The following is a 26,891-nucleotide window of genomic DNA, read 5'->3' as shown; positions in this document are numbered from 1 at the left end:
CCTCCTTTCGAAATTTCTAGACTGATCCTTTCTTCAGAAGCTAATTTTCGAAAATTCCGAGAATTTACATAGATCAGGCAGACGTTTTTACATACGTGATGATTCACCTGCTATTGAGCTTGTAAGAGACATCATTGTAAATAAAATTGGAAATGAACTAAGAAAGTTGGTTTGTAAACAAAATGAGGTGGTAAAAACAAGGGTATTCCTACCGGAAATAGCTGTGCTAGATAAATAATAAACCGCATACCAAAATAAGATAACATTTTGAATTGAATGCCATCGAAATGTAACTACAGAAACGTTTGCAAATACATCTTTTGTTGTATTTGGCGCTTGTTTATTTATAATTTGTCTGCATGTCGTCAATAATTTAGTTAGAATTACAATGAAATGAATGGTGAAAGCAGTCTTTGAGCTTTATGTGACATGATACTCCGTGAAATATGGAATCAGCTACATTAGCAAATGATGACGCTGAAACAAGTAAGCAGTCACAGACAAATGGTTTTTTCTTCGAGGATACAGATTTTAAACCAAATTGTATAGATTCTGAGGAATATCTTGGACCTCATGATTGGAGAAAGATTCTGAGACCAATCGAAGATGGAAATTTAAAGTCACAATCAGCAAGGTTATAATTGTATTTTATAAAAGTAATATTTAAATATGACTGCACAGATGTATAATGTAGTTTTACCAACATTTTCATGTTTCAATGGGCTGTCTCAAACTATGAAAAGTTTTAAAGCTTGACTTATAGATGAATATTAGTATACAGAAATCATAAGCTACATGTATATTTGTAGCAGTCAGATGTTACATGTCTGTTTAAAACAACTGCACAAGCTCTTCTGATAAGTTGCATCCAATGGGGATTGCACTTCAATTGTTTGACAAATTAAATAATCATAAGCAACACAATATTTATTCTTTATCGCTCAACCAAGTGTAAATGTCAAGTTTTGATGAGGTGACTTCATTTTCCAATAAAAACCCTTGTATGGCTGGTTTGTAGTTTTCTTGTATGCAGGAAAGCTTTGTTAGGGATAAAATAATGATTAGAAACTCAAATAAAAAAATTCATTTCTAGATTTAAGTCAAGATACAAATGTATGCAGCAGACTTAGTTGTATTATTTGTATCTTACAAAAATGTAGCTACACCATCCTTTATTACAGGGTCAATTGGATAGATGCAATCAACAAACTTTGGTTTATCAATGAATATTAACAGAAATACATGTATATCTATATACATTTAGCGAACATGAAGTTAAAGGTTAATAACTAGCTTTGTTAAATTCTTCTGGAACAGTCACTGAATTAAGTTTACCCAAAATGAATTAAGGAACACATGAGAAGTATTGAATCTTTTTTAAAACATACCATTTTCAATGTTAATTTAGAAATCAAGCATTTCTTATTGCTTATAATCAAACATGTACATGTAATGCATATTTACACGTGTAGATCATGAAAAAACTGCTATTTTTTAACATAATTAAATTAAATAACATGCAGCACACTTTTTTTCTAAACATATACATGATATATCATCATGTATCATGTACATTCCAATTAACAGCAATTTATGTACATGAATATGTTTGCTCATCTACATGTAATTGGTTTTTATTTTGATGTTAAAGGCTAGTTCTGTTTTTCTTTCTATTGAAGTTGAAAGCAGACATATCTGTAAAATGCAAGTTCAGATTATATAACTGATTAAAATGGTTACGTCTCAAAATTATTGACAGAAGGCATTCTATATTCTTTTAATTGTTCTGAATATATTTACCACTTGAGTTGAATTTCACGAAAATAAAAAAAAGAAATTAATGGATTTTTTTTTATCATTCAATATACAATTGTATATAATACGAATAAGGTGCATAATGCATGTATATCATGCATATGGATAATTGCAGATTTCAAGAAAGGAATGATGCAATTCTGTAGTTGAGGAAAATACAATGTAGGGTTTTAGAATTTTTAGCATATTTGAGTGGGACAATGTTGAATTGTTATAGAAAACAGAACAGGCCCCACATGCACCATGTTACAGAATTTACATCATTTTCCCAAAATCTTTTATATCCAAACCTTGGAATAGATCATCCTCTTGGCTGTCTTAGTATCTTTGATTTTTACTGACAGTTTTATTTGTTATGTCTAGATGTGAAAGCAATGAAGACCAGAGGATAGCTACAAACTTAAGTGTGACAGAGTCAGAAAACAAGTATAGCTTTGAGTGTTTATGTTGTAGCACCCCAATACTCCTTCAGTCATCATATAATTACTTCACCATTTAACACATTGATTTTATAGAGACATGAATGTTCTTTTGAGTTGTAGAAATACATACAGTACCTATATAGATATGGAATTGATTTTTGAATCACATTTATAATGCAATGAATTGTAAATATAGTTGGTAAATGGCCATCACTTTTTTGCACATGTCATTTATTTGTACTGCCTCCCTGCATGTTCACGACATTGTATAAAATTCATGACTGTCATTTTCTTTTAAAACCATATAAGTAAGTGTCAACTATCCAGATACTGAATGAAACTCTGAATATATTCTTCAAGTTTTTTTGAAATTTCCCATCGAGTCTCGCAGGGAAGTCAAAAGTTCATCTTTGGCAATGTTTGGAGAACCAATTTCCGAATTTTGTTTTATATGATTTAGTGTCTATAAGCAACCTGATACTTATATCCAAATAGTCCATTATTGATTGTAATCATTTAGATAATGATCATAAGAATATTTAAAAAAAGTATTTTCAATTTTTCTGAGAAAAGAAAAAAAAGCTATGTAAAATATTTACAATGACAAATTTCCCATTAAATAGTTCTGGAGGTTTGAAAAGTTGACAGCCACTTGTATGTGAAAGAAAGTCTGTCAATAAATTATATTATATCTTCACATTTTTGTTAAAACAATTATCTGGTTGTCAGATTCATGTCATTCAAAATTCAGATATAATTAGGTTCTTATTTATTTCCTGTTTAAAAGTTCAATTTTGTACAGACCCTCTTGTTTCAATGACTGGGTATCTAAGATATTCAAAAGGGTAAACGACTTTCATCTCTTCACTGTGTTTCATTTGTATAGATACAAATCTTAGAACAATACTTGAAAATGGTCCTTAACTAAATAGATATCCACCTTTAATTTCATATTGTTTATATTTATACATCATATTTTTGAGAACCAGAAGTCGGTTTCACAAAAAAAACTTACGACTTAGATTAGTCATAAGTCATGAACAATTCAGTATACTAACGACCAATCTTAGTTGTAAGTTTTTTTGTGAGACTGACTCCAGATGATTGAATTAACAATGCTTCAGCAGTTTAACTTACAATTCCCATAAATACTAACACCATACATGTAAAATGCCTGTAGATAAACGTTGTGTAAATGGTTTTCTATACTTGTGAAGCTCGGGGGGAAAAAAGGAGTAAAAAGCGAAAAATAGTATATATTTAACAATTGTTTTAAACATTATTAATTCAATCAAGCATTTTACCTCCTTCACTTATACTGTATTTTATAAAATATTTTGCAGGTATTATGCATGTATGAAACACAATATTATAATCAGCACTTTGCAAAGACTTACAAAGAGAAGTTTCTAAATATGAATTATTACAGCTAGTTGCCTATATAGTTAACAAAAATAAAAATGTGCATAGTTCAATTATCTTCTGCAAAAGCTTATCTTACTACATAATTCAGTTTTCTCTACCAGGTATATGCATGCTTATTGTCCATAATTAATTTAATTGGAGCATGCAATAAATCATCCATATGCATTCATTCATTAATTATATGCATGTTCAATATTTTATCATTCAAATTATTTTCTTTTTATATATATGTGTGACAGTAATGAATTTTGTTATTTGATTTAATTTTCATTATGAGCATTCATCTTTATTATTATATACATTTACTTGTATTAATTAGCATCATTTGTTGTTAGTTGTAATATTTGATATGCAATTCAATAAAAATTTAAATCTTGCATGTATACTTTTTTCAGAGCTATTAAGGACAGTAGGAAGATACATAATGAAGATTCTAAACTGAATGAAAAACCAAAACGAGTTCCCTCATGGAAAAGACATTTGATAGAAAAGAAAAAGAACAAAAGTGGAAGGGTATATTTTGCTTTACTTCATTTGAGACTTGTTCATAAGAAATCATTATAAAACTTAATAATTTTACTATTTTTATTTCTAAATAATGCTAAACAGGTAAATGCTACTGTGGTAACATTTTATCTTTATATAAAATCCCTTGTTTATGGTTTTTTGTCATATTTCAGGAGTTTTTGTTGGAATCAATCTTGTCTTACAGCCAGTTCAATGTTCCCCATTCCCTGTAATCATAACGACCAAACTAATACATACTAATACATATTAGTTTGGGGGTAGGAATATCTTTTATCCTTAGGTGCTAAACACACCTTTATTTTCTAACGTTAGCATAACATTAGCCTTTTGTATCACCATATTTAAACTAGTGTCAAACTGTAAAATGTTTATTATTAAGATATTTTTACCAAATTATTACAATTAATATATTCATATGGATTCACATCCTTGTACTATACAATAACAGAAAAATATGTCCTGAAGTAAATGGTGGATTCCTACTAATCCCAATACTTTTTCATATGCAAAGTTATGTTTGAAACTGTCTGTATTATTGCTGTATTCATTATTCTCTATGCTGTGTATCCCACTGCTGCCACCAATAGCAGCACCATCTTTATCAACCATTATTACATGTAGAAAAATATTTGTTTACGATTTGGCATCAAGTTGATGTTAACTATTTAGCACGTTCAATCAAATATATAGGTTTAAAAACAAGAAAATGTGATAGGTTGCTAATGAGACACCTGCACACAAACAGATTTTGATATTAGAAAATATAATATAAATGAAATGTGACTGTTGGTTAATGACATTTAAGTATGTATACAGTGCTGCTTCCCACACGTTCACAACTATGTGTTGTGAATATGTCATTTTGAGGAGAGAAAAAGAGAGGATCTTATTAAGCATCATTTATTATATTGTGTGAACAACAGTTCAGCAGAGGAAACAAGATGTTGAAATCATAAAATGGTACTGTAACATGTATTTGATTACACTTTATTTATTTATTTATGGAAAGTGCCAACAATTTATTTGTTTTCTCTAATTTTTGTGCTATTTTCCCATTTCTTGATCGATGTGCGAAAAATATTTCTCCTCACTAGTAAAATATTTGTTCTCGGCAAGTGATTAGTTGAAATTTGATTATGACGTCAAAATGTTTTGTTATGACCCACCTACGATAGTAGAGGGGCATTATGTTTTCTGGTCTGTGCCTCCGTTCGTTCGTTCGTCCGTCTGTGCGTCCGTTCGCTGCAGGTTAAAGTTTTTGGTCAAGGTAGTTTCTGAAGAAGTTGAAGTCCAATCAACTTGAAACTTAGTACACATGTTCCCCATGATATGATATTTCTAATTTTACTGCCAAATTATAGTTTTGACCCCAATTTCATGGTCCACTGAACATAGAAAATGATAGTGTAAAGTTCAGGTTAAAGTTTTTGGTCAAGGTAGTTTTTGATGAAGTTAAAGTTACATCAACTTGAAACTTAGTACACATGTTCCCTATGATATGATATTTCTAATTTTAATTCGAAATTAAAGTTTTGACCCTAATTTCACGGAACATAGAAAATGATAGTGCGAGTGGGGCATTCGTGTACTATGGACACATTCTTGTTTTCTTCTAAATTTTCCTATTGTGACGTCATGAAAAAAGGCGATCATGTCTGATGACGTCGCATATAAAGAACACAAGTTTCTGAAAATCTTTGAAAAAGAAGGATAAAAATCATCAGGGAAACAGATTCCAACACTGTAACTTGTGTATTACAATATTTCTCCACTCTCAACAGTTAATTTTAAATATTTAACTGTCTCGAGTGGAGAAATATCGGAAAACACTAGTTGCAGTGTAGGAATCTATATGTCTGCAGTTGGTAATCTCATTTTAAACATTTTTTTTTTTTTAATCATACTTTTGAAAATCATAATTCCTGAGATGGAGCTATAGTTAAGTGGATTAAATGAGTTGTTTAACCTAAATATATGTGATTAAGACTCAACAAGTAACATTTTTTCAAGCAGTACTTAAATTATCTGAAAATGCAATTTTAAAGCAGAAATAATTTTCTCTAGCAGTAATTGAAAACTGCTATTTAAAACAAAACCTTTGGAATCCCATTCCAATTTTAATCAATTATTTTCTTCAGAAAACTCTTAAATAAAAAATAAATGTACATTACACATACGTTTCGTCTGGAACAAATGTGAAAGATCCTTCAGTCATAAAGCTAGAAAGACATGCTACTCAGCTTCTTATTATCCTCCTATCATAATTTCGTGCTACATGTAGTTGTGGGTGTTACAGCTTGTTATGACTACAGATATTATAGAAAATCTTTCAATGTTGCACAGTATACCGCAGTTGCAATGGTCTGACAGTTGTTTTGGACTGCATACTGTATTCCTTGCATATGGCTGTATTTCCAAAGACATTCTGGGACCCTGTAATCATTATATAATATGTTGGACATAAGGCCCTTACTGGTTTCATGTGTTATAAATACATTTTGCATCAGGTCAAAAATTTCATTTCTGAAGAAGTGGTTTTAAAAAAACAAATTAATTTTGATCCGGAATCTTTATCTTAACTTGAATGCTGTTAACATATAAGTAGTTGTAACATATATTCCTGTTTTAAAAAACTTAAAAGAAAATTTTCATATGATTTGTTTGGCTTTTGTGTACTAGTTGTTCCTCTTTATTTTCTAGCTTGTAAGAAATGGAAGTGGAGCAGGATCTCAGGTACATGTTGTTTTAAATTTAGTTGCATGGACCTTGGTTTTATAAGGTTGACACTGGCTTCAACAGTACAAATATATTTAAAGCCTTTCTTAACCTTATAAAACTGAGTTCCATGTAGAAGTTGTATAGCTTTAGCCTTTTTCTTGTCAAATAATTTTTATAAGAAAACTGAAAACAAAATAGTGTCCAGGGTCTTGTGTTGTATTCAGAATTTTGATCGAAGCACATTACATCATCATCATTGAAAGCAAAATTATTTACTGGTACTCGTAATAGAAAATAGTGTAACAATTTATTATTCTTGTTTTAAACAAAACCCATACAGTGTCAAGTAAGCTTTTAAAGACCAAAACATGACAAACGTGAATTTATTAAAATGAAAAATTTACTTTTGAATACTTAATTCAGTTAAAAAAGAGGTAATGTCATTTCATGTGTCCAGTTTTATTTATAAATTTTGGAATGAATTGTAAGATTTGTAAAAGACTAAAAAGAAACCCATGGAAAGGTTTCATCACCCATGAAGCACAGAGTATAATGCTCCACCCACTTCAACTGTCCAAGAAAATTAGCTCAAAGCTGGCCTTGAGAATAAAGTTTTTTATCTATCAAGAAAAAGATCATTTTTAGTCTACTGTGCTATTTTGTATGACATAAGCTTTCTATTCTGCCTTTTGTAATATATCATTTGAATAATGAATATAAAAAAGAGGAGATGTGAGATGATTTAACGGGACAGCAAGCTATAAAGGGCCCAAAAAATGACTTGTGTAAAACCATTCAATTGGAAATCCAACGGTCTAATTTATATAAAAACAAGATTCTTTAATTTTTTGCTTAAAAGTCATCATAAAAGTTATCATAGAAATGTCAGACAACTTTGTGTGGTTTTTTTTTATTTTGCACATAATTATTTTAAAAGTTTGTATTTGATCTTATTTTACAGGATGGTGGTGGAGTAATGAGAAAGAAGTCATTCAACAGAAATGTGGATTCTACCTTTAAACAACAAGTTGTTAATAGTAATAATCTATCACAGAGTAACTCTTTCAGAAGACGAATTTCTCCTTCTAATTCAGTAAGTTGTAACTTAGTATTATACACACCAAATAATGAAATAGTACCTTGAATCCAAATATTGTTTTAATGAATTGGATGTAAAATGTTTTGAAAATCAGCTTAATATAAACATTTTAAAAAATCATTAGATTTACCCGTAAGAAGACACCATTTTGAATTCGATGAGTTTGATGGTAGTTGTATATGTACCCAAGTTGAAAGAGTTGAAATTTACAAAATAAATCAACAGTTTGGACCTTTTTTGATGATAACAATCCTCGATCATTGAAGTACACCAGATAAAAACAAGCAAACAATGCAAACGATAATATGGAAATAAAGTTTTATTTACATCTGCTTTTGGACATCATTGTTAACTTTTTGTTATTTGTCTTTTTTTCTCAGTTTAACAAACAAAGCCAAGGTTCAAGTTTGTTGACCAAAAATAGGATAGAGAAGGTACAAAGAGCTAGGTTATATTTACTTCAGCAGAATGGACCAAACTCATTTCTCATTGGTGGAGATTCACCTGACCATAAATTCAGGGTTATCATTGGTCCACAGGTAGTTACTTAGTGAGAAAGTATATTAATTTGCTTATTCTTTGATAACAGAAATTAAATCATTTCTTACTTGACAATACTTAATTTACTACACATTCAGAATGTTATTTTCTGATATGAAAAATCATACCAGTATAATTTGATTTTGTTTAAAATTAGCAGAACCATTCAGTTAGGAAAAACATAAATTACTGATACTATATAGTTTGCAAGTATAATTTTCATTGGCTGAAACTCTTTAGCAAAAGTATGCATTCATTTTAAAGTCACAAGAAACCTCAAATTAAAAAGAAATATGCATATGTTTTTTTTATAACTAAATGGATGGTTTTCATTATACAACTTATGTACATATACTTTTTTCTGAGGAAAATTCTTTAATTTTTCCACATTTAGAAGAAATTTACTTATATTTAATTGACCGCTTCCAGGAAGCAATTCACCGACATATTTTCCGTATGCATAGTGACCTGAGCATGACCCTCCTCCTAAAAATCCGGTGATCGCAATACACATGGATCTGTCATTAAAATAAACAATTATCTGATTATACATGTTAAACGCGCTCAATACCCATGCTTTTTGTTATTTGTTTACTATAAGGTGACAATCGGTAAACTTCTGCTTCATAACACGGCATTTAATGAGCAGCCATATTTGTTAAATCATAACAGACAGAGAGAAAAAAAATTGACGGTTGTACGATATATTTGAGTAAAAAATAATAAAATCGTGCACAGAGGACTAAGTTTAAGATATATACATGTATTGGTTCAAGAATTGGATAAACATTATTTTTCACCACTCACTCGTTTCATATGACTTTAACCAAAGTTGCATTTACGAATTTGCCAGATTTTATTTTCTTTCTGATTATGTTTTGTTCGCCATGATTTGATTAATTAATGGACATTTTTTAATGTGCTTGACCCATCAATTACTGTAACAATTTTAAAGATCCATATTAAACAAAGTGAAACTAGGTATGAAATGATATATTAGCAATTATTTATAATATATACATTTCTAAAATTATAATTTTATTGACATACAAATATATTATCTTTTCAGACATGTAGCTGTGGAAAAGGCCCACATTGTGTTCATGTTTTGTTTGTCATGTTGAGAGTATTCAAAGTACAAGAAGGTGACCCTTGCTTATGGAGCAGAACTCTGAAAAATTATGAGGTAAGATTATAACACAAAATTTTATCTTATTAAAATATACCAGCTATAATTGAACTTCTCCTGCCACATTACTGCAGTAATATTTATATTGAACTTCTCCTGCCACATTACTACAGTAATATTTATATTGAACTTCTCCTGCCACCTTACTGCAGTAATATTTATATTGAACTTCTCCTGCCACATTACTGCAGTAATATTTATATTGAACTTCTCCTGCCACCTTACTGCAGTAATATTTATATTGAACTTCTCCTGCCACATTACTGCTGTAATATTTATATTGAACTTCTCCTGCCAAATTACTGCAGTAGTATTTATATTGAACTTCTCCTGCCACATTACTGCAGTAGTATTTATATTGAACTTCTCCTGCCACATTACTGCAGGAATATTTATATTGAACTTCTCCTGCCACATTACTGCAGTAATATTTATATTTTACATAGAAAGAAAGACCTTTTTAAATTAGAATCAAGGAATTGTTTGATATATATTAGTGAGACAGCAACCCAATGACAACAGAACATTGTCACTAACAACTTCACTAAATAGTTGACAGCCTCTAACAATAAAAAACAATACACCATTTTAATTCTGTGTTTTCCCTTAGGTACCATTAGCTGTCATGTTGTTACAAAAGTTGACAAAGCTATATATATATCCTACATTCTGTCATTGTCAACAGGTATTTTTAGTCAGTGGTTGAAGTTTAATTTACATTAATAATTTTTTCAGACCTTCATGAAATTAAGGAAAGAAGCAAAAGATCACAACTAGAAGCTAAAAATATGTATCATAAAGTTGAACAAAATATACAAGACTGTGATTGCCTGCAAAAATATGGAACACATGTACATGCCATGGAAAACAAAATCAACCACCTTTGTACAGATGGAATGTTATGCTTTAAAAATGGAAAGCATAATTATTAGAAACTATGTTTATGCCTACATACAAAACTATCTGTATGAAATAAATGTACAATGAAATATCATTTGTCAGGTAGAAATATAAATGTAAATGGCCATATGTTTATATCATGCATGGCACTCTTAATTTAAAAAATATGTACAGACTTTAAAACTAAGCTATTTAATTTCCATATGTTTGGTTTTTTTTACTTCTAGGTTGAAAGTTTGTTCAGAATTTATCAAAATAAAGTATCACTTAGAATTTCTAAAAAGAGAAAGGAAAAAGAAAATAAGAAGGGATCATCTTCAGAGTCTGTATCACCTGAGGTCACACCAACACAGTCAGAGATTGGGTAAGTTACACTAGCACAGTGATATACATATACAAGATCCAAGATCTAAATGACTTTTAATGATTTATTTGGTGTATTACTTGGGATTATATCATTCTTTTTCAAAAGTAAAATTTTAACAAATATACAAAGAATTCTTTTCAATCTTTTATATATATTGTTGTCAGCCTTTTCAAATATGAAGAAATGAAAAAAATAATCAAGTTTATTAACTCTTTTGTAAAAGTGACACACATTTTAAGATCTTTTTTGCCTTCTTGTATTTTTGATTATGTAAGTGAAATCACCAATTGATATGACATGAACTTGTTATTACAGTAGTGTGAAAGAAGAAGAAGATACATGTCCAATATGTCTCCTGGAAATGTTAGAGGGAGAAAGTCTTCTGAAATGTGAGAATGGCTGTCAGAATAGACTTCATCATCATTGTATAGCTGTGTGTAAGTACTCTTTCTAAATTCATCAATAGTCACCAATTTTTTGTCTCGCCTTGACGGAGTCAAAAAGCTAAAACATAGGTATGCTGTTTCCGATGGCGGCGTCAACATGTTTTAGTTTGTGATTAGCTCTAGTTTATGGCGAACCACAAGTGGTAGGTCAATCATATTTGGTTTGCAGTTTTATAAGCATTGGCACATTTCATTTCCATGGAGATTATTTGGCCCTGCCCCCTCAGTTATGGTCTATTGACTTTAAAACTTTTGCTTACTTTACATGTATTAGTTTGTGATTAGGTCAGTTTATGGGGAACCACAAGTGTTAGGTCAATGATATTTGGTATGCTGCTGTGGAAGCATCGGAATACCTCATTTCCATGGAGATAATTTGGCCCTGCCCCTCAGTTATGGTCTATTGACTTCAAAACTTTTGCTTACTTTACATGTATTAGTTTGTGATTAGGTCAGTTTATGGGGAACCACAAGTGTTAGGTCAATGATATTTGGTATGCTGCTGTGTAAGCATCGGAATACCTCATTTCCATGGAGATAATTTGGCCCCGCCCCCTTAGTCATGGTCTATTGACTTTGAAATTTTTGCTTATTTTACATGTATTAGTTTGTGATTAGGTCAGTTTATGGGGAACCACAAGTGTTAGGTCAATGATATTTGGTATGCTGCTGTGTAAGCATCGGAATACCTCATTTCCATGGAGCTAATTTGGCCCGGCCTCCTTAGTCATGGTCTATTGATTTTGAATTTTTTTCTGAGTTATCATGTATTAGTTTGTGATTAAAATTTGCTAATGTTAAGTCAATGATATTTGGTATGCAAAATTATTTGCATTTGCAAGCATCGTTTCCATAGAGATTAAATAGCCCCACCCCCTCTTATTGACTTTGAAACTTTTCTATAGTTTACTAGTTAATGTTTGTATTTAGATTTGGGAACGACTTAAAATAAGTCAATGGTCATGATGGTATTTGGTATGCAGTTGTATAAGCATTGACACATCTCATTTACATGGAGATTGTTAAGCCATGTAACTCAGTCATGGTTCATTGACTTTTTTATAACTTGTGTAAGATGTTAAAGTATTGCTATTTTGATTTCAACATTTGCATAATAAACATTACAAAAAGGCGAGACATATCTCTGTGATAACAGTTTATTTAAGCTGGTGGTTATTTCCCTTTGAGCATTGGATTATGTCCTTGTATACAACAGCAGTCTTCAAACAACACAGAAATTATTATTTGACCCTGCACCTTCAGTCATTGTGTATTGACTTTGACTATATTTTGCAAAGTTTTCATGTTTAATTATTGAAATTTTAATTTCAAAATTGAAAATAACATACAAAAGAGCCATATCTTTGTCAACAACTTATCAAAATGTTGGCACTTTTTCACCAAAAAAATCATCTCTTTCGGGTTGATGGATTTCTGATAATTTGGTTTGCATTATTTCTACGCAGATTGTTTTTCTATATTGAGGCTTTTAAATTGAACACATTTTCTGGAGAGAAATTTACTTCCAAATTTTCAACTTTTGATCAGAGTATAAAGGGTGAAGGAACTTGTGATCTTTTATGAAATTGTTTCTATTATAAGAATTTGAACAATTATTTTTTAGGGTTTGAGCTGTGTCGGAGACAGAATGACCCATTAATTTGTCCATTATGCAGAGCAAAGTGGAAAACAAACACATTCGAAGTTAAAAGGTAATGAAAGAATTCAATGATGCAAAATTAAAATAGAAACAACCTAGTAATTATTCAAACAGATGAATAACTTTATTATAACAAAGCTATTTCTCTTCTCTGACTGAATGATAAAAATAGAAAAGAGGAACAGTAACAGTCTGCATAGTAAGTTTATTTCTTGAAACTTTTATATATTGATTCTTTTGTGTAAGATTGATGAAAAATAAAGGTGGTAGTTGAGGGGGGAATTTAAAGGAAAAAAACAATGAGAAGATACCCTTATGATATGCTATTAGAAAATAGAAATAAAAATCAAGATCACCTGAATTGTTTAAATGCTGCAAAACAATATAGTGTGTTCACTGTATTTCTTATTAAAATTATCTCCCCCTACATGTAACAATCTCCCCCTTAATGTAACAGTTAATGCCCTTATCATACCTGCTCATTAAAATTGTCATATGGCATTTACATGTTTTCTGTATTTTAATTTTTAAATTCTATCACAGTCATGAAGAACCTGTATCAAGAGAGCCACCAGGGGCCCCTCCTAATACAAGAGCTCCATCACCTCAACCACAGGCATCTGCAGCAGAGACCCGTCTTCCATATGCTGATCCAGTACCGTCAGAATTCAAAGAAATGGCTTCACCCTGGATAGAGGTTTGTTTCTAGGAATAATATGAGAACAATTTACCTCATTGTCAAATTTACTTTATTAATTATATTGAATGACATGCATATACATGGATTAATGTTCATATTTTATTGTTTAATGGTGCAATTGTTTAGATGCCAGCAGATGCAATAACATTTTGCAACCTTAATTTGTCAAACTAGATTAAAATAACTCAAAAGAAAACTAAACAACAATGTCCTTTGAATTGGAACATTAACTTTGTTGTAGGCATTGAGAACTACTGTGATTCATTTATTTTAGTGGGCACCGAATTTCATGGATTGCTGTAAACTTTCATGTTCATTGATATTTAATGTCATGGTTTTACCGAGGTCTGCATAAAAGCCTTAAGGAAACTTGTAATTCGTTGAACATTTAATTTCGGGATTCGCTGATAAAGCTGAATACTAAAATTTATGATAAAAGGGATGATTTTTCATTTCCTATCGTTAATTATCCGTTTTTAGATGGTGACGTTCCCTTGTCACCATCTTACGGTGTTTATATATCTCAACTTGTACGATTCGCTCGTGTATGTAACAATGTTTTAGATTTTAACGAGAGAAATTTATGTGTTACTGAAAAATTATTACACCAGGGTTTTCGATATCACAAACTAGTCAAAACATTTACTAAATTTTATCATCGGTATAAAGACATTATTCGTAAATATAGCTCAACATGCAGACTTTTAATACGTTCAGGTATTTCACATCCAATTTTTTATGGTAATATTCTTTATAAAGCACAAAGGTGTCAGTATTCACCTCAGAAACTTACAAAACCTTTGAATAGACTTATTAAGAAGGGATATAATTACGATACTGTTGTCAAGTCATTAAAGATTGCATATTTTGGCGTTAATATTGAGTCATTGATAAGGTCTTTGCATCGGAACTAAACACATTTATTCTAAAAACAGTTGTTGGCATGACACGGGTTATGTTCTTCTCATATATGTTATGATGGTATGATACTAAACCCCTAACGGGAAGGATTGTGCCTGATGTTCATATGATGAAATCATAATCTTTCAGTCAGTTTAGTTGAAGTCTGGAGCTGGCATGTCAGTTAACTGCTAGTAGTCTGTTGTTATTTATGTATTATTGTCATTTTGTTTATTTTCTTTGGTTACATCTTCTGACATCAGACTCGGATTTCTCTTGAACTGAATTTTAATGTGCGTATTGTTATGCGTTTACTTTACTACATTGGTTAGAGGTATAGGGGGAGGGTTGAGATCTCACAAACATGTTTAACCCCGCCGCATTTTTGCGCCTGTCCCAAGTCAGGAGCCTCTGGCCTTTGTTAGTCTTGTATTATTTTAATTTTAGTTTCTTGTGTACAATTTGGAAATTAGTATGGCGTTCATTATCACTGGACTAGTATATATTTGTTTAGGGGCCAGCTGAAGGACGCCTCCGGGTGCGGGAATTTCTCGCTACATTGAAGACCTGTTGGTGACCCTCTGCTGTTGTTTTTTATTTGGGCGGGTTGTTGTCTCTTTGACACATTCCCCATTTCCATTCTCAATTTTACCTTTACCCACGATATCCACAAAAATTGGTATCCAACGAATAATAATGAATTCACAGTATTGAAAAAAAGATAACAGTCATTAGTCCTCTTATGGTTATATTCATAGATAATTGAGCATTTATAACTTTGATTTTTTCCCCCAGGTGTTTGGTGAGGATTTGGTGTCCTGTTTTTTCACAAAGAATTGGTCGATAAGAGAATCAGCATTAAATCACTTAAGTAAAGAGGTACAGGCAGTGTTAATGAGAGGGATGGGTGAAGGCAGATCAGGTGTACTGGTATCTCCAGAACGACAGACAGCAACCCATACTACATTAGAATGTTGTTGTCAGATTCTGGCCTTTATGAGCAATGATCCTGTGTACAGAGTTTATGTAGCTTCATTGGTAAGTATCTATAAATCCTTTTAAGTACTCTTATGAAATTAGTTTAAATTTTTGTTTTCTTTTGCTGCCAAATTATTTGCTAGTGTTAGTAAGTAAAATATATACAGCACAGGACAATCCATGGGACTTTATGTTAACTAATATTTTAGTAAGCAATTATAATCACTGATACCAAAAAAAAACGGGTACACATGTCAACCAATCAGGATTAGCTATACTCTTAATTCTGAATACCATGTTATGCTCATAAAATGGCTGCGCCCATAAAATCTAATGGTTTATTGTAACCTTTAATCCTTATGAGTTAATTACTATGTAACTGGAATGATTTCATTTAGTAATCAAATCAAATCAAATACAATACAATACAGGTAGTTATAGTCACTATCTGTCCAACAGTACTAAAAGACTGGCGCCTTCTCATTCACCCCCTCCGTCACTGTACTAAAATGTATTTTGAAATTACTATACAGTTTAAACAATTTGTTATAAATAAAGGATGAAGGTAAATTATAGATATTCTTTAACACTTGAATTATCTTGTTTCAGAGAACTTTGAGAACAATATTGTCATACACACCTTGCAGAGAGCAGCACCAGAAATTAAGATTAGAAAGATTACTGAAGTCTATAGTTGATGCTGTGGCTATCAAATGCACAGATGGAAACAGGTTTGTTTTAGTTGTACAAAATTAATATGTATTATTCGGTCATGATTTCAGGGTTAACAAAAGAACGGTGTAATGAACAGAAATCCTAGTCATTAAATCAATGTAAGGTTTACAGTGTACAACTTTTTTTCAAATCCAAGATATATCGTGTAAAATATTTTTTTAATTGAGGTGGGTGAAAAAACTTATTTATTTACCAGATACCTGGAGATGTCAGGTTGTAATATAAACACTTATATATTTATATTAAAATAATTTGCATGCATAAAACCGTTAATATGGTTTTATGAATAAAAAGCATAAAAAAAAGTTCTGCCATAAACAAATAATTATTACTCTATTGAGAAAATTGATGTCATAAATAAATTTTGACCAATGAAGTATTAAATGAGATCTAACAACCTAAAACTTGGTTAAAAAAAATGAATCAGTAAAAGTATATATTGGCTAAGAATTAGAGAAGATACTTTACGAAGAGCAAAGAAAATCCTATTTCATCTTGAGAAACTGAACATGTTGAAAAAGTTGACATGTCTTGGACTTTCCCAATTTCAACATCAGTTGACTCAGCAAAGTTTTTATCCTATATAGTTGACATTAAAGTCATAAGAAACCTCAAATTAAAAAAAATAATGCATATTTTTTTTTAATGGATAGTTTTCCTTATAAAACTTATGTACATATACTTTTTTCTGAAGAAAATTCTTTAATTTGTTCATGTTTAGAAGAAGTTTATTTTATTTTAATTGCTTTCTTTCTTCCAGGAAGCAATTCCCCTGACATATTTTCCGTATGCAAAGTGACCTTAGTGTGACCCATCTCGTAAAAATCCGGTGATCGCAATACGCATGGAAGTCCTTAAAGTAAACTATTATCTAAATTTACATGTTAAACACGTGCTCAATTTCCATGCTTTTTTGTTGATTTTTTGTTGATTGTTGACAAACAGGTGACAATCCTTAAACTTCGGCTTCAAAACACGAACTTTAATTACCTGCCATATTTTCACAACAACACTGACCGATTGAAAAAAAAATTGACGATTATACGAAATTTATGCCAAAAAATGATAAATTCGTGCACAGAAGACTAAGTTTATGTATGATGTTTGTATGCATTGGTTCAAGAATTGGAAGAACATTATTTTTCACCGGTCACTTGTTTCTTATGACTTTAAAACAATAGAAATGGTGAAAATATCTTTTACCTCACAGTATGATTTTTTCCAATTAATAAGCACTTTTTGTGATAGAGAAAATTGATATTTGGTTTTAGATAACAAATATTTTTGTTCTTTTTCCAAAAAATGAAGGAAAATTATGAAAATGTACACATTTAGAAAAACAGATGTATTTTAACCAGATGAAAAAATATTTTTGATGAACTGATACTCTGAATGATATGTTAGATTTGTTTGTAATTTTGTATGTATAAACTTGAAGCATTATTTTTGTTGTGATTGTGTTGTCATTTCAATTATAATTTACAGGCGTACTAGTCAGTTATCTTTATCAACAATAGTAGAAATTGGAAAGGGACAAGAAGGAGAATTGGCTGTGGGTAAAGAAATACATAATTCTGGTATGTTTAAATTTCTTTTTTTTCTTTTTTATATTAATTCAAAACTCTTTTTTTTGAAAGCCCTAATAAAACTTACAGGTGCCTTTTAAATAAGATAAGAAGTCAGACAGAGATAAAATTTCATGACCTATCTGTTTAAGATCAGATTGATTAAAAATAATTGGTGCCCTTCAAAACTTTGGTATTTCCTGAAGAAAATCAAATGTTACAACAAACTAGTTTTATGAGTGTTTTTGGTGGAAGAAGACTTCAAGTCTTCTGAAGACATATGGTGCCGACTTTACAACCGTTACAACCTCTGTATGCCGCATCCGTTTTTGTGCATTACAATTTCATAACAACTTCCGATTCTTGACACCGATTTTTACACATGATTAAGCATCTGAATCTTTTTATTTGTAAATTAGGATTGAAAAACAAATCACTATCGTAAATATGTACCCTTTTATTTATGTAAATTATTAGATTTCATCTCATCTATATGAACATTGTTTGTTTACTTGTAACCGGATGTTTTTAATGTAGATATTTGTAGTACGCATGCATGAATTTGGATTGGGTCGACTTGCCCTGTTTACATGTTCGCCCTTGGTCTTTTCGTCCTGAGTTCTTTCGACCATATAGTATGTTCGCCCTGTGTTCATTCTTTTCACTCTTATCAAGGACGTTTTATAATACGTCCTTGCATTTATTAAAAAATATTAAAAATCGTTAAAAAAAATTCTAAAACACGATTTAGCGAAAATCATCTGTTCCTTATTTTGTTCCCAAGGTAAAACAATCGTGTTCAGCCAATCAAATTCTGTGTTTCTCATGATCAAATTAATAACCCAATCAAAAACGTTTTCTCTGAAGATTATTCTAACATGCTAGATTTTAAACTTTGTTGCTTCATCATTTAAAATCGTGAATATGGCACTGCTGCAGGTGAATTTTCATCTGCAAAGAGGGTTCTTACACAGCTTAAGGATAAAAGCATGGCTGATTGACAAAGTTCAATGATGCAGTACTACCATAAAGATAATACTGATTAGTAGTTTTCACTAATTTATTGACATAATACGTTATTTTTGTATTCAATTATATAATTTAAAGCACAATGTCTTTTTTTCACGAAGACCAACAAACAGGTTGGGACCCCTCCCCCGCCCCCCTCCCCCCAAATCCCCTTATGAGTGGTGACCCTTAACTGAAGGACTGTCCCTAAAACAAGGGGTCATTTAACTGTTGAGAAAAAAGAAAGAAAATTTTTAAGATTTTTATCTCAAAAGTGGGAAAATTCATTATATTTGGAACAACTTTTCTAAATGAGGGGTCAAATTAATAAAGAAGATATAAGTTTAGAAACATCACAAAATTCTTTTGACATGTTTTGACCATTTAATACTTTATAGATGCATAGTTCTTGGGGAAAGTTTCATCAACCAATTTGAATATAAAGGTGCTAATTTTTTACAGTGGGTTGTTATGTTCTTCCAATGAGGGTTATCCCTCATTTGGAGTGTTGTTCCCAACCTGTAAAAGGTCCATCTTTGTGCATAATTCAAAATTGGAAATTTCAACAAGCATCATATATTCTTACACAAGAAAATAAACCCTAGTCTGCTAGCTACATGTTCATCTTTTCTACTGATTTAATAACTAGAATCATGCAAACAGACTTAAGAAAAAGGCATGTAAGCTCATCATTCAAATATGACACTTTTTCTAGACAATCCAGTTCGTGCAAAATACTTCACTAAAAATTGTAACCTTTAAAATTGTTGTCGCGCACTAAAAAAACCCATGGGAACTTTCAAAAGTTGGCAGGTATGTAACAAGTCTTACTATTTTTATGCCCTTTTTATGGGCATTATGTTTTCTGGTCTGTCAGTCCGTCCTGCTTCAGGTTAAAGTTTATGGTCGAGGTAGTTTTTGATGAAGTTGAAATCCTTAGTACACATGTGTTCCTTATGATATGATCTTTCTAATTTTTCTGCCAAGATTTTACCTAATTTTCACAGTCCACTGAACATAGAAAATGATTGAATGGATAGGAAATCCATGTACTTATGATACATTTTTGTTTGAAGAAAAAAAAAACAAGAAAAAAAATATGTCATAACGATAATGGAACAAAGCAGGCTGGGTATCAGCTATTATGACAGTAGTTTATTTGAAAAATATTAAATTTTCAGACCTTCACATAAAGATTGACATGAAGTTCTGTAAGGATTTTATTCTGTTACAGGTGGACATGGACTACATGGTTTAGATTATATTATTAAGTGTATGACTGAAGATTACGATGGTGAATCGGTCGCCTGGCAATGGTTACTGGGAAGATTGTATGTACTGGAGAGGTTGTTTGAAGAATTTCACAATGAACTGCTACCGAGGAATCCACCAGATGGCAGATCGGCAGATGAAGAAGGTCCGTCCCCGTCCTCTAAGTCGAGAGATGTATATCACAAACCTTCCGTACAGGACAGACTGTTAGCCATTGCTAGATTTGCTATTAAAGGGGTTTCTAATTCTCACATGAGAATAAGTCGAATGTCTAGACGTGTGTTTCTACTTGTTTGTAGATTTTCTGCTCATATTGAAAGTATGATAGATGATTTAGAAGAAATGCTCACTGCTATTGACACAAATGTAGGTGCTAATATGAAAAAGCGTTTGTGGAGAATAGTTAATGATTTTCAATTGTCCGAAAAAATAGTTCAAGAATTACATCATGGTATTCGTAATAGTCAACATTCAGATGATTCACCCACCGTTACACCTGTGTCAACTCCACGATGTAACTCTCCTGTAACACATTTAGATGATGAGGCCAGAATTACTCGACCATTACCAACTGCTCCACCAAACACACCTATTCATTCAAGAAGAAAACAAAAAACTAAACGAACACCAAGTTTAAAAGTAGAAGAAGAAGGGAAAGAAACAATTGATGGTGTATCAAATAAATTAAGTGAAGTGCTGAACAATGAAGTTACAGATACCGTCAACCCACCTGCTCAATCACCGGACAAAAATCCTCCACCTATTCCGCCGAGACCATCAAGCAGACGTGGTAGTTATGAGATATTAGAAACAGGACCTATTTTAACCCCACCTCCACCAATATCACGTATTAGTTCAAATGTTGTTCAAAATAATAACATATCACCAGGCTTGTTAGAAACTGATTTCCCTGCTACTCCAGAGGAAATTACAGAAGTTTCCACAAATAAAACAGCAGAAACAATTGAAAAAAGGGATATACCACATAAGAAAAAGTTGTTTTTGCCACTCAACACAAGTGATGATGTTTTTGAGGCACCTAATCCCGAAGATTCTACATTTGTAAACCCACCATCTGAGAACAACTCTACAAGCAATGATTTAGACTTATCTGGTGACATATACAAAGTAAGATCTTCATCTAAAATAGATGATCAATCTCTACAAGGCAGCATAGAGGAACATTCCAAAAGTTTTAAAACAGAAACTGACAATACGACTGAAAGTGCAGCTAATTCTTCAGAATGTGTTCCTTTAGATTCTGTGGTTGGTCAAGATCTTACTGGATTAGACTATGCAGGAACCACAGAATTTCAGTATTCTATGTCATCAGATGAAAAGCTCTTATCGTCTGATGATTCATTGGATAGACGAAAGCGTCGTAGATCTCGCTTGGCATCTTCAGACTGTGGATTATCAAGTGATGAGTTACTGAACTTTGATTCACCGAGTAGTAAAGGCACACCTAATAGAGAAGACAGGAAAGTCTCATTTAAATCAGAGGTTACGTCATGTGCATCGCCAAAACATTTCCCAGACAATGCTGTCCATAACGGTATGTATGTTCTCATTACTTATTTTTATTTATACAATTTTTATGATGTTATATATATAGGATAGATGCAGGGTTTCGAGTAGAGAGGACATAATAGTAAAACTAAGGATGAAGGTATCCAATTGGAAAACAGGAGGGAGCACCTGGAGCAGTATATGCCATTGCAACCAAACTAAATTGCCACTACTATATATAAAATGTATCAAAACTTTTATTTAGTAAACAATCAAAAACAGGAAATGTCTTTATCTGATTTGAATATTGAATATAGAAAATGATTTAAACAGCATATTTAGTGTGAGTTGTATTCAAACTCAACTTTTTAAGCACAAAAAAAGTAATGATTTTATAAATTTGCAAATCAGTTAACATACCTTTGCATTCAAAAGGCATAATTTATGTGATTAAAGATTTTAAAAATCTAAAGACAAATTCAAACCGTTCAAATTGAGAGATTTTTTTTCATTTGATCAGATAATGACAAGAATGGAGAATCATGTCTTTGTAAGGAGGAGATAGAGAAAGAAGAGGCTATAGCCTTAGCTAAAGCATTAGAAGTATCGGGTAAAGACCCACCTACTCCTAAAATACCAGGACTAACTCCAACAGAGAGAGAGTTAGTGATAACCATTAGAATACAACCCGATGTAAGTATTGAAATACTAGAAAATTGTAAACCATCAGAATACAACTTTGTATAAGTTTTGTAATACTGGAGAGTTTCCAATAATAGCCATGGTTTCATAGACACAGATGAAAGAAAGCATGTCCAAAATATCTGAAAATATTTGCAACTGCAATATAAAAATTTACATATGAAAGATTAAAGTATAATACTATAGTACCTATCATTCTAAAGTGTTACTTAAAAAAATAATTTTGGTTATGTTTTAATCAAATTCACATGACTCGAAAATTTAAGAAATGTTCTTGATTTCATGAAACTTTATGACACCACATGACCTGTACCAATATAAAATGTTCAGGCTTCATATTGTTATGCTATATTGTGTAACAGACTTTTTGTTCCTTAAATGTTCTACCTTCAAAATATGATATCTATAAATTGCATGAAATTTTCTCATTTGCTTCAAAATAGAATCAACGACATTGAGTGAGTAATAAATCATAGACCGTCTTGTTGTTGTAGGATTACAAAAGTCGAGACAATAGTAATGATAATGACAATGCACCAAAGTTTTACTATGAGGATGTCCACTGGAAGAAAGGACCATTACTGGGCACTGGAGCATACAGCACCTGTTACCAATCCAGAGATGTTAAAACGGGGGTCATTATGGCTGTTAAACAAGTAAGTAAATCAAAATTGGGGTCACAATGGCTGTATAATAGGTAGATAGATCAAAACTTGGTTGACCTTAAAGATACTTGGCAATATACAAATAAACTGATAAATATAATAATATTCTTTTTAAAAGACGTAGGTTTTGTACTACAGATATTCAAATTAATTTGTGTTTGATAAGATGAAGATGTTCATGTAAGAATGCACATATTTATATTTTTTTATCAGATATCATTCTGTAAAAGTAGTGGCTCTGAACATATTACCTTTATATTTTTAGATATCATTCTGTAGAAATAGTGCCTCAGAACAAGAGAAGGTTGTAGAGACAATATCAGAAGAAATACAGATGATGGCAAAACTGAATCATCCTAATGTTGTCAGAATACTAGGGGCCACTAAACAAGGATGTCACTTTAATATGTTCTTAGAATGGATGCCAGGTAACCTTAAGATAGAGACACTAATATAGCAGAGCAGACATTTAGGAATCACTATTTTCTATCTTGTGTCATTGTTAAGGTGTCATCTTTCAACTGTTATCTGAAAAATGTCTAAAATCTCTATATGTAAACCAAAACAAAATTAATGAAAAACTTCCAATATTTATGTTGATATCATCTGTCTTATTGGTGATGGTCTTACTCTGCTCAGGAAAAATGAGAATCAATTTTTTATTCATTTAATTTTTCAAAGCTATACAGGGAGTTTACAGGATGAACGTCTTTTGAACGATGATACAAAACAATAAGGGGAGATGATTGGGCCTTATAACAAAAACATTGACTTTTATTTGAAGTGGTGGTAATGTTTTCATGTGTTTGTTTACCTAAACCTTTTTACAATTGCCAACATGCAAAAATCACAAACTACAAACAAGGAAATACATTAGACTTGAGATGCCTACCTTTTATAGAATAACAAAAAAAGTGACAAGTGTATAGGTACCAAATCTTACTTTAGTCCAGACCAGCATAACCAAACAAATAAAAACGTAACAGAACTTTTTTAGATGTAATGAAAAACTGTCAACATGTTGAATATGACCAGAGAAAATTGAAAACTTTTAGAAAACTATTGGTTTTGCCAAAACCTACTGATTTTGTTAACAAGACATATGAGTTAATTAATAAGACATGTTATTTATTTCAGGAGGGTCCATTTCCTATTTACTGAGTCAGTATGGTATATTTTCTGAAGATGTTATGATCAGTTATATATTCCAAACACTGAGAGGTCTGGCATATCTCCATGACAACCATATACTCCATAGAGATCTAAAAGGTAACAATATAGATTTATATTTATTGGTGTAGAAAACTATTGTATTTATCCAAATTACAAGTAGTTGATTTACAAAAAAAAAAAAATCATCCTATCTTTATACTTGCCAAGTTATTATTCTTTTTCAAAAGCAATTATTACAAAATCAAACAAATCAAACATCTGAAAGTTATTTGATATAAAAATAAAGAGATGTCATTATATTGCTGATGAGACATCTATGCATCAGAGCCAAAGGATGCAGATGCAACCAACTATAGCTCATTGTATGACCTTCAACAATGAAAAAAAAAAATTGTATAGGAAGCTATAAGCTGCCCTGTCATGACAAAATGTAATGACTCATATCCAGAAAAAGATATATAAAGAAAAAGTTTTTTAAAAGCATAAAAACACAAATTTTAGGAAGGCTTATTTCATTACAGGTGCTAACTTGCTGGTAGACAGCACAGGTCAAAGGTTAAGGATTGGAGATTTTGGAGCAGCTGCTCGGTTGGCCTCTCAGACAACAGGTGCTGGAGAATTTCAGGGACAATTATTGGGTACAATAGCTTTTATGGCGCCAGAAGTTTTACGGGGTGAAGAGTATGGCAGAGCTTGTGATATATGGAGCACTGGTTGTGTCATAATTGAGATGACAAGTACGAACCCACCGTGGGATGCAAAGGCTGTATCTAATCATCTGGCTCTTATTTTCAAAGTAAGTGAAATATTATATTTAATGTATAGTTACTGCTGTATGTCGTTGGATAAAAGATGCAGTTAAAGATTCAAATAGACATAAACATAAATATATAAAATATATGTGTGATACATAAGTGTCATTTTAAGCATGCTTTAACCTTAGGTTTTGTTAAACTGGTTGAGAAAAGTGAAATAGAAAAATTGCAAAAAATCAAATAAGCTTTTCCTTATCATAAATATTGTACATCATTGGCTTACAAAGTTTTTGGATGTGTTCATTCCTGATCACGGTAAATTTAGAAAAAAATCCGTTGATAAACAAAATTTATTTAGTGTTTTCTTTTTATTATAATAACAGATTATATTTTATATTTTAGATTGCCACATCAATGACTCCGCCTCCAATTCCAGAAAATCTGTCTCCACCAATCAAAGATCTGGCTTTAAGATGTCTTGAAACAGATAAAAAGGACAGACCGTCTGCAAAAGATCTTCTGCTGCATCCTGTATTTACTAATTACAAACCAATAAGATAAATGAAATATCACATTTATTGAATTAGATGATCTTTTTTGTTTCATTACAAGCACAAATTTTTAAAATCATAAGACATTGAAAGGGATTGATTTAAATGAGACAAATGTGACTGGAGAAAGATCATTCATTTTGGAAATGTGCTCTATATTTTTTTCCAAGAAGCTATTTAAAATTTAAATGTTATTTCTACCAATATAATAGTGCTAATATATTTTGGTGATACAATACCAAGCAAAGACAATTATAACATATCACTCATATCTCTCACTTGATGTTTTTACATTAAATTGGTAAAAGAAAATTTTATTGGGTAGAGGAATTATAAAATGAGTGCTGACTAAAATCAGAATTAATATGTTTGTACAGAATAAAGAGATTGTATTTGTCAGCTGTTCATGCCTTGCAATATTTTTTATTGAATTCAGATTATAGGATAAGCAACACAAAGGGCCAGAAAATTTGTTCATATCAAGAATTAATGCCATCATTTGCAAAAGACAGATCATAAATATTTTTATATGAAATGAATTGAATTGAAACAGAAAAGAAGTCTTATAGATGTATAGTTTCAAGAAATGGTTGTGAATTTTTCTATTCCGAATCCTATTTTTATATATAAGATAATATATTTTACTACAATTTGTAAATTATTTATTTTATAAAGAAAGCAATTTTTTTTTACTCACTGTACAGTATTTAATGATGCATAATAAAATATGAATGAATGAGATATAATACAACATAGTAATCATTACAACACATAGTAATCTTTACAAGGTCATTTTGTATAGTGGAACCTGTCAATAGAAAATTTATTGAAGACTAAGGAAGGCTATCTTTTTTAATACTTTTAGTCATTATCAACATGGATGGTATACCAAATCATTCAGACTTTTCAATTCTGTTTCATTTTGATGTTCCAACTTCATAGATAAATTAATGAACCATTTTCATGTTCTTTTTTTATTGTGATTTTATTGTAAGATCTAGTGGTAATTTTTTTATGACCTGATGGCTGTTTAGCTGAAAATTGGCATTCTTTTTAAAGCAGGTTTCACTGTATTTTATCTAGTCATGTAATCAATTCTCAATGCCAAAATCTGTGTATATAGTTAAGCTTTATTATATAAAATCTTTAGTAACAAATCTTTAATTGGTAGTTGGATTTGTAGTCTGTTTAGATACTAGTTTTGATATAATCATCATTTTTACATGTTTGTTGTTATTTTCATGAAAGGGAACAATTTCATTTTCAAAT

At 31.1% G+C, this 26,891-nt stretch overlaps 1 protein-coding gene across 2 annotated transcripts; it reads left to right on the top strand.

The window, feature by feature from the left end:
* Positions 1 to 107: 107 nt before the first annotated feature.
* Positions 108 to 26,891, top strand: LOC143064090 (mitogen-activated protein kinase kinase kinase 1-like). 2 transcript variants are annotated; one of them, XM_076236645.1, is made up of 21 exons: positions 108 to 634; positions 2,179 to 2,241; positions 4,058 to 4,175; positions 6,891 to 6,923; positions 7,870 to 8,001; positions 8,388 to 8,546; positions 9,617 to 9,733; positions 10,864 to 11,000; positions 11,319 to 11,440; positions 13,074 to 13,161; positions 13,653 to 13,806; positions 15,505 to 15,747; positions 16,297 to 16,418; positions 17,908 to 17,999; positions 20,230 to 21,822; positions 22,297 to 22,469; positions 22,973 to 23,134; positions 23,409 to 23,571; positions 24,281 to 24,412; positions 24,838 to 25,112; positions 25,474 to 26,891. In XM_076236645.1, the coding sequence occupies exons 1-21, from the start codon at positions 447 to 449 to the stop codon at positions 25,630 to 25,632; spliced, it is 4,425 nt and encodes a 1,474-aa protein (XP_076092760.1). In that variant the 5' UTR covers positions 108 to 446; the 3' UTR covers positions 25,633 to 26,891. The 2 variants fall into 2 exon arrangements, with proteins under 2 accessions (XP_076092760.1, XP_076092770.1); XM_076236655.1 differs by lacking the exon at positions 2,179 to 2,241.

The sequence above is a fragment of the Mytilus galloprovincialis genome, chromosome 1 (genome assembly GCF_965363235.1).
Source record: "Mytilus galloprovincialis chromosome 1, xbMytGall1.hap1.1, whole genome shotgun sequence".
Lineage (NCBI taxonomy): Eukaryota > Metazoa > Mollusca > Bivalvia > Mytilida > Mytilidae > Mytilus > Mytilus galloprovincialis.
The sequence above is the reverse complement of the archived record's forward strand: the minus strand, read 5'-3'. Positions and strand labels throughout refer to the sequence as shown.

Bases quoted from the DNA above. Each gene is read 5' to 3' on its own strand.
- LOC143064090 (XM_076236645.1), top strand. From the start codon at position 447: ATGGAATCAGCTACATTAGCAAATGATGACGCTGAAACAAGTAAGCAG. The intron at 11,001-11,318 runs GTAAGTTACACT...TTGTTATTACAG, and splicing joins CCAACACAGTCAGAGATTGG to TAGTGTGAAAGAAGAAGAAG. The intron at 24,413-24,837 runs GTAACAATATAG...ATTTCATTACAG, and splicing joins ACTCCATAGAGATCTAAAAG to GTGCTAACTTGCTGGTAGAC.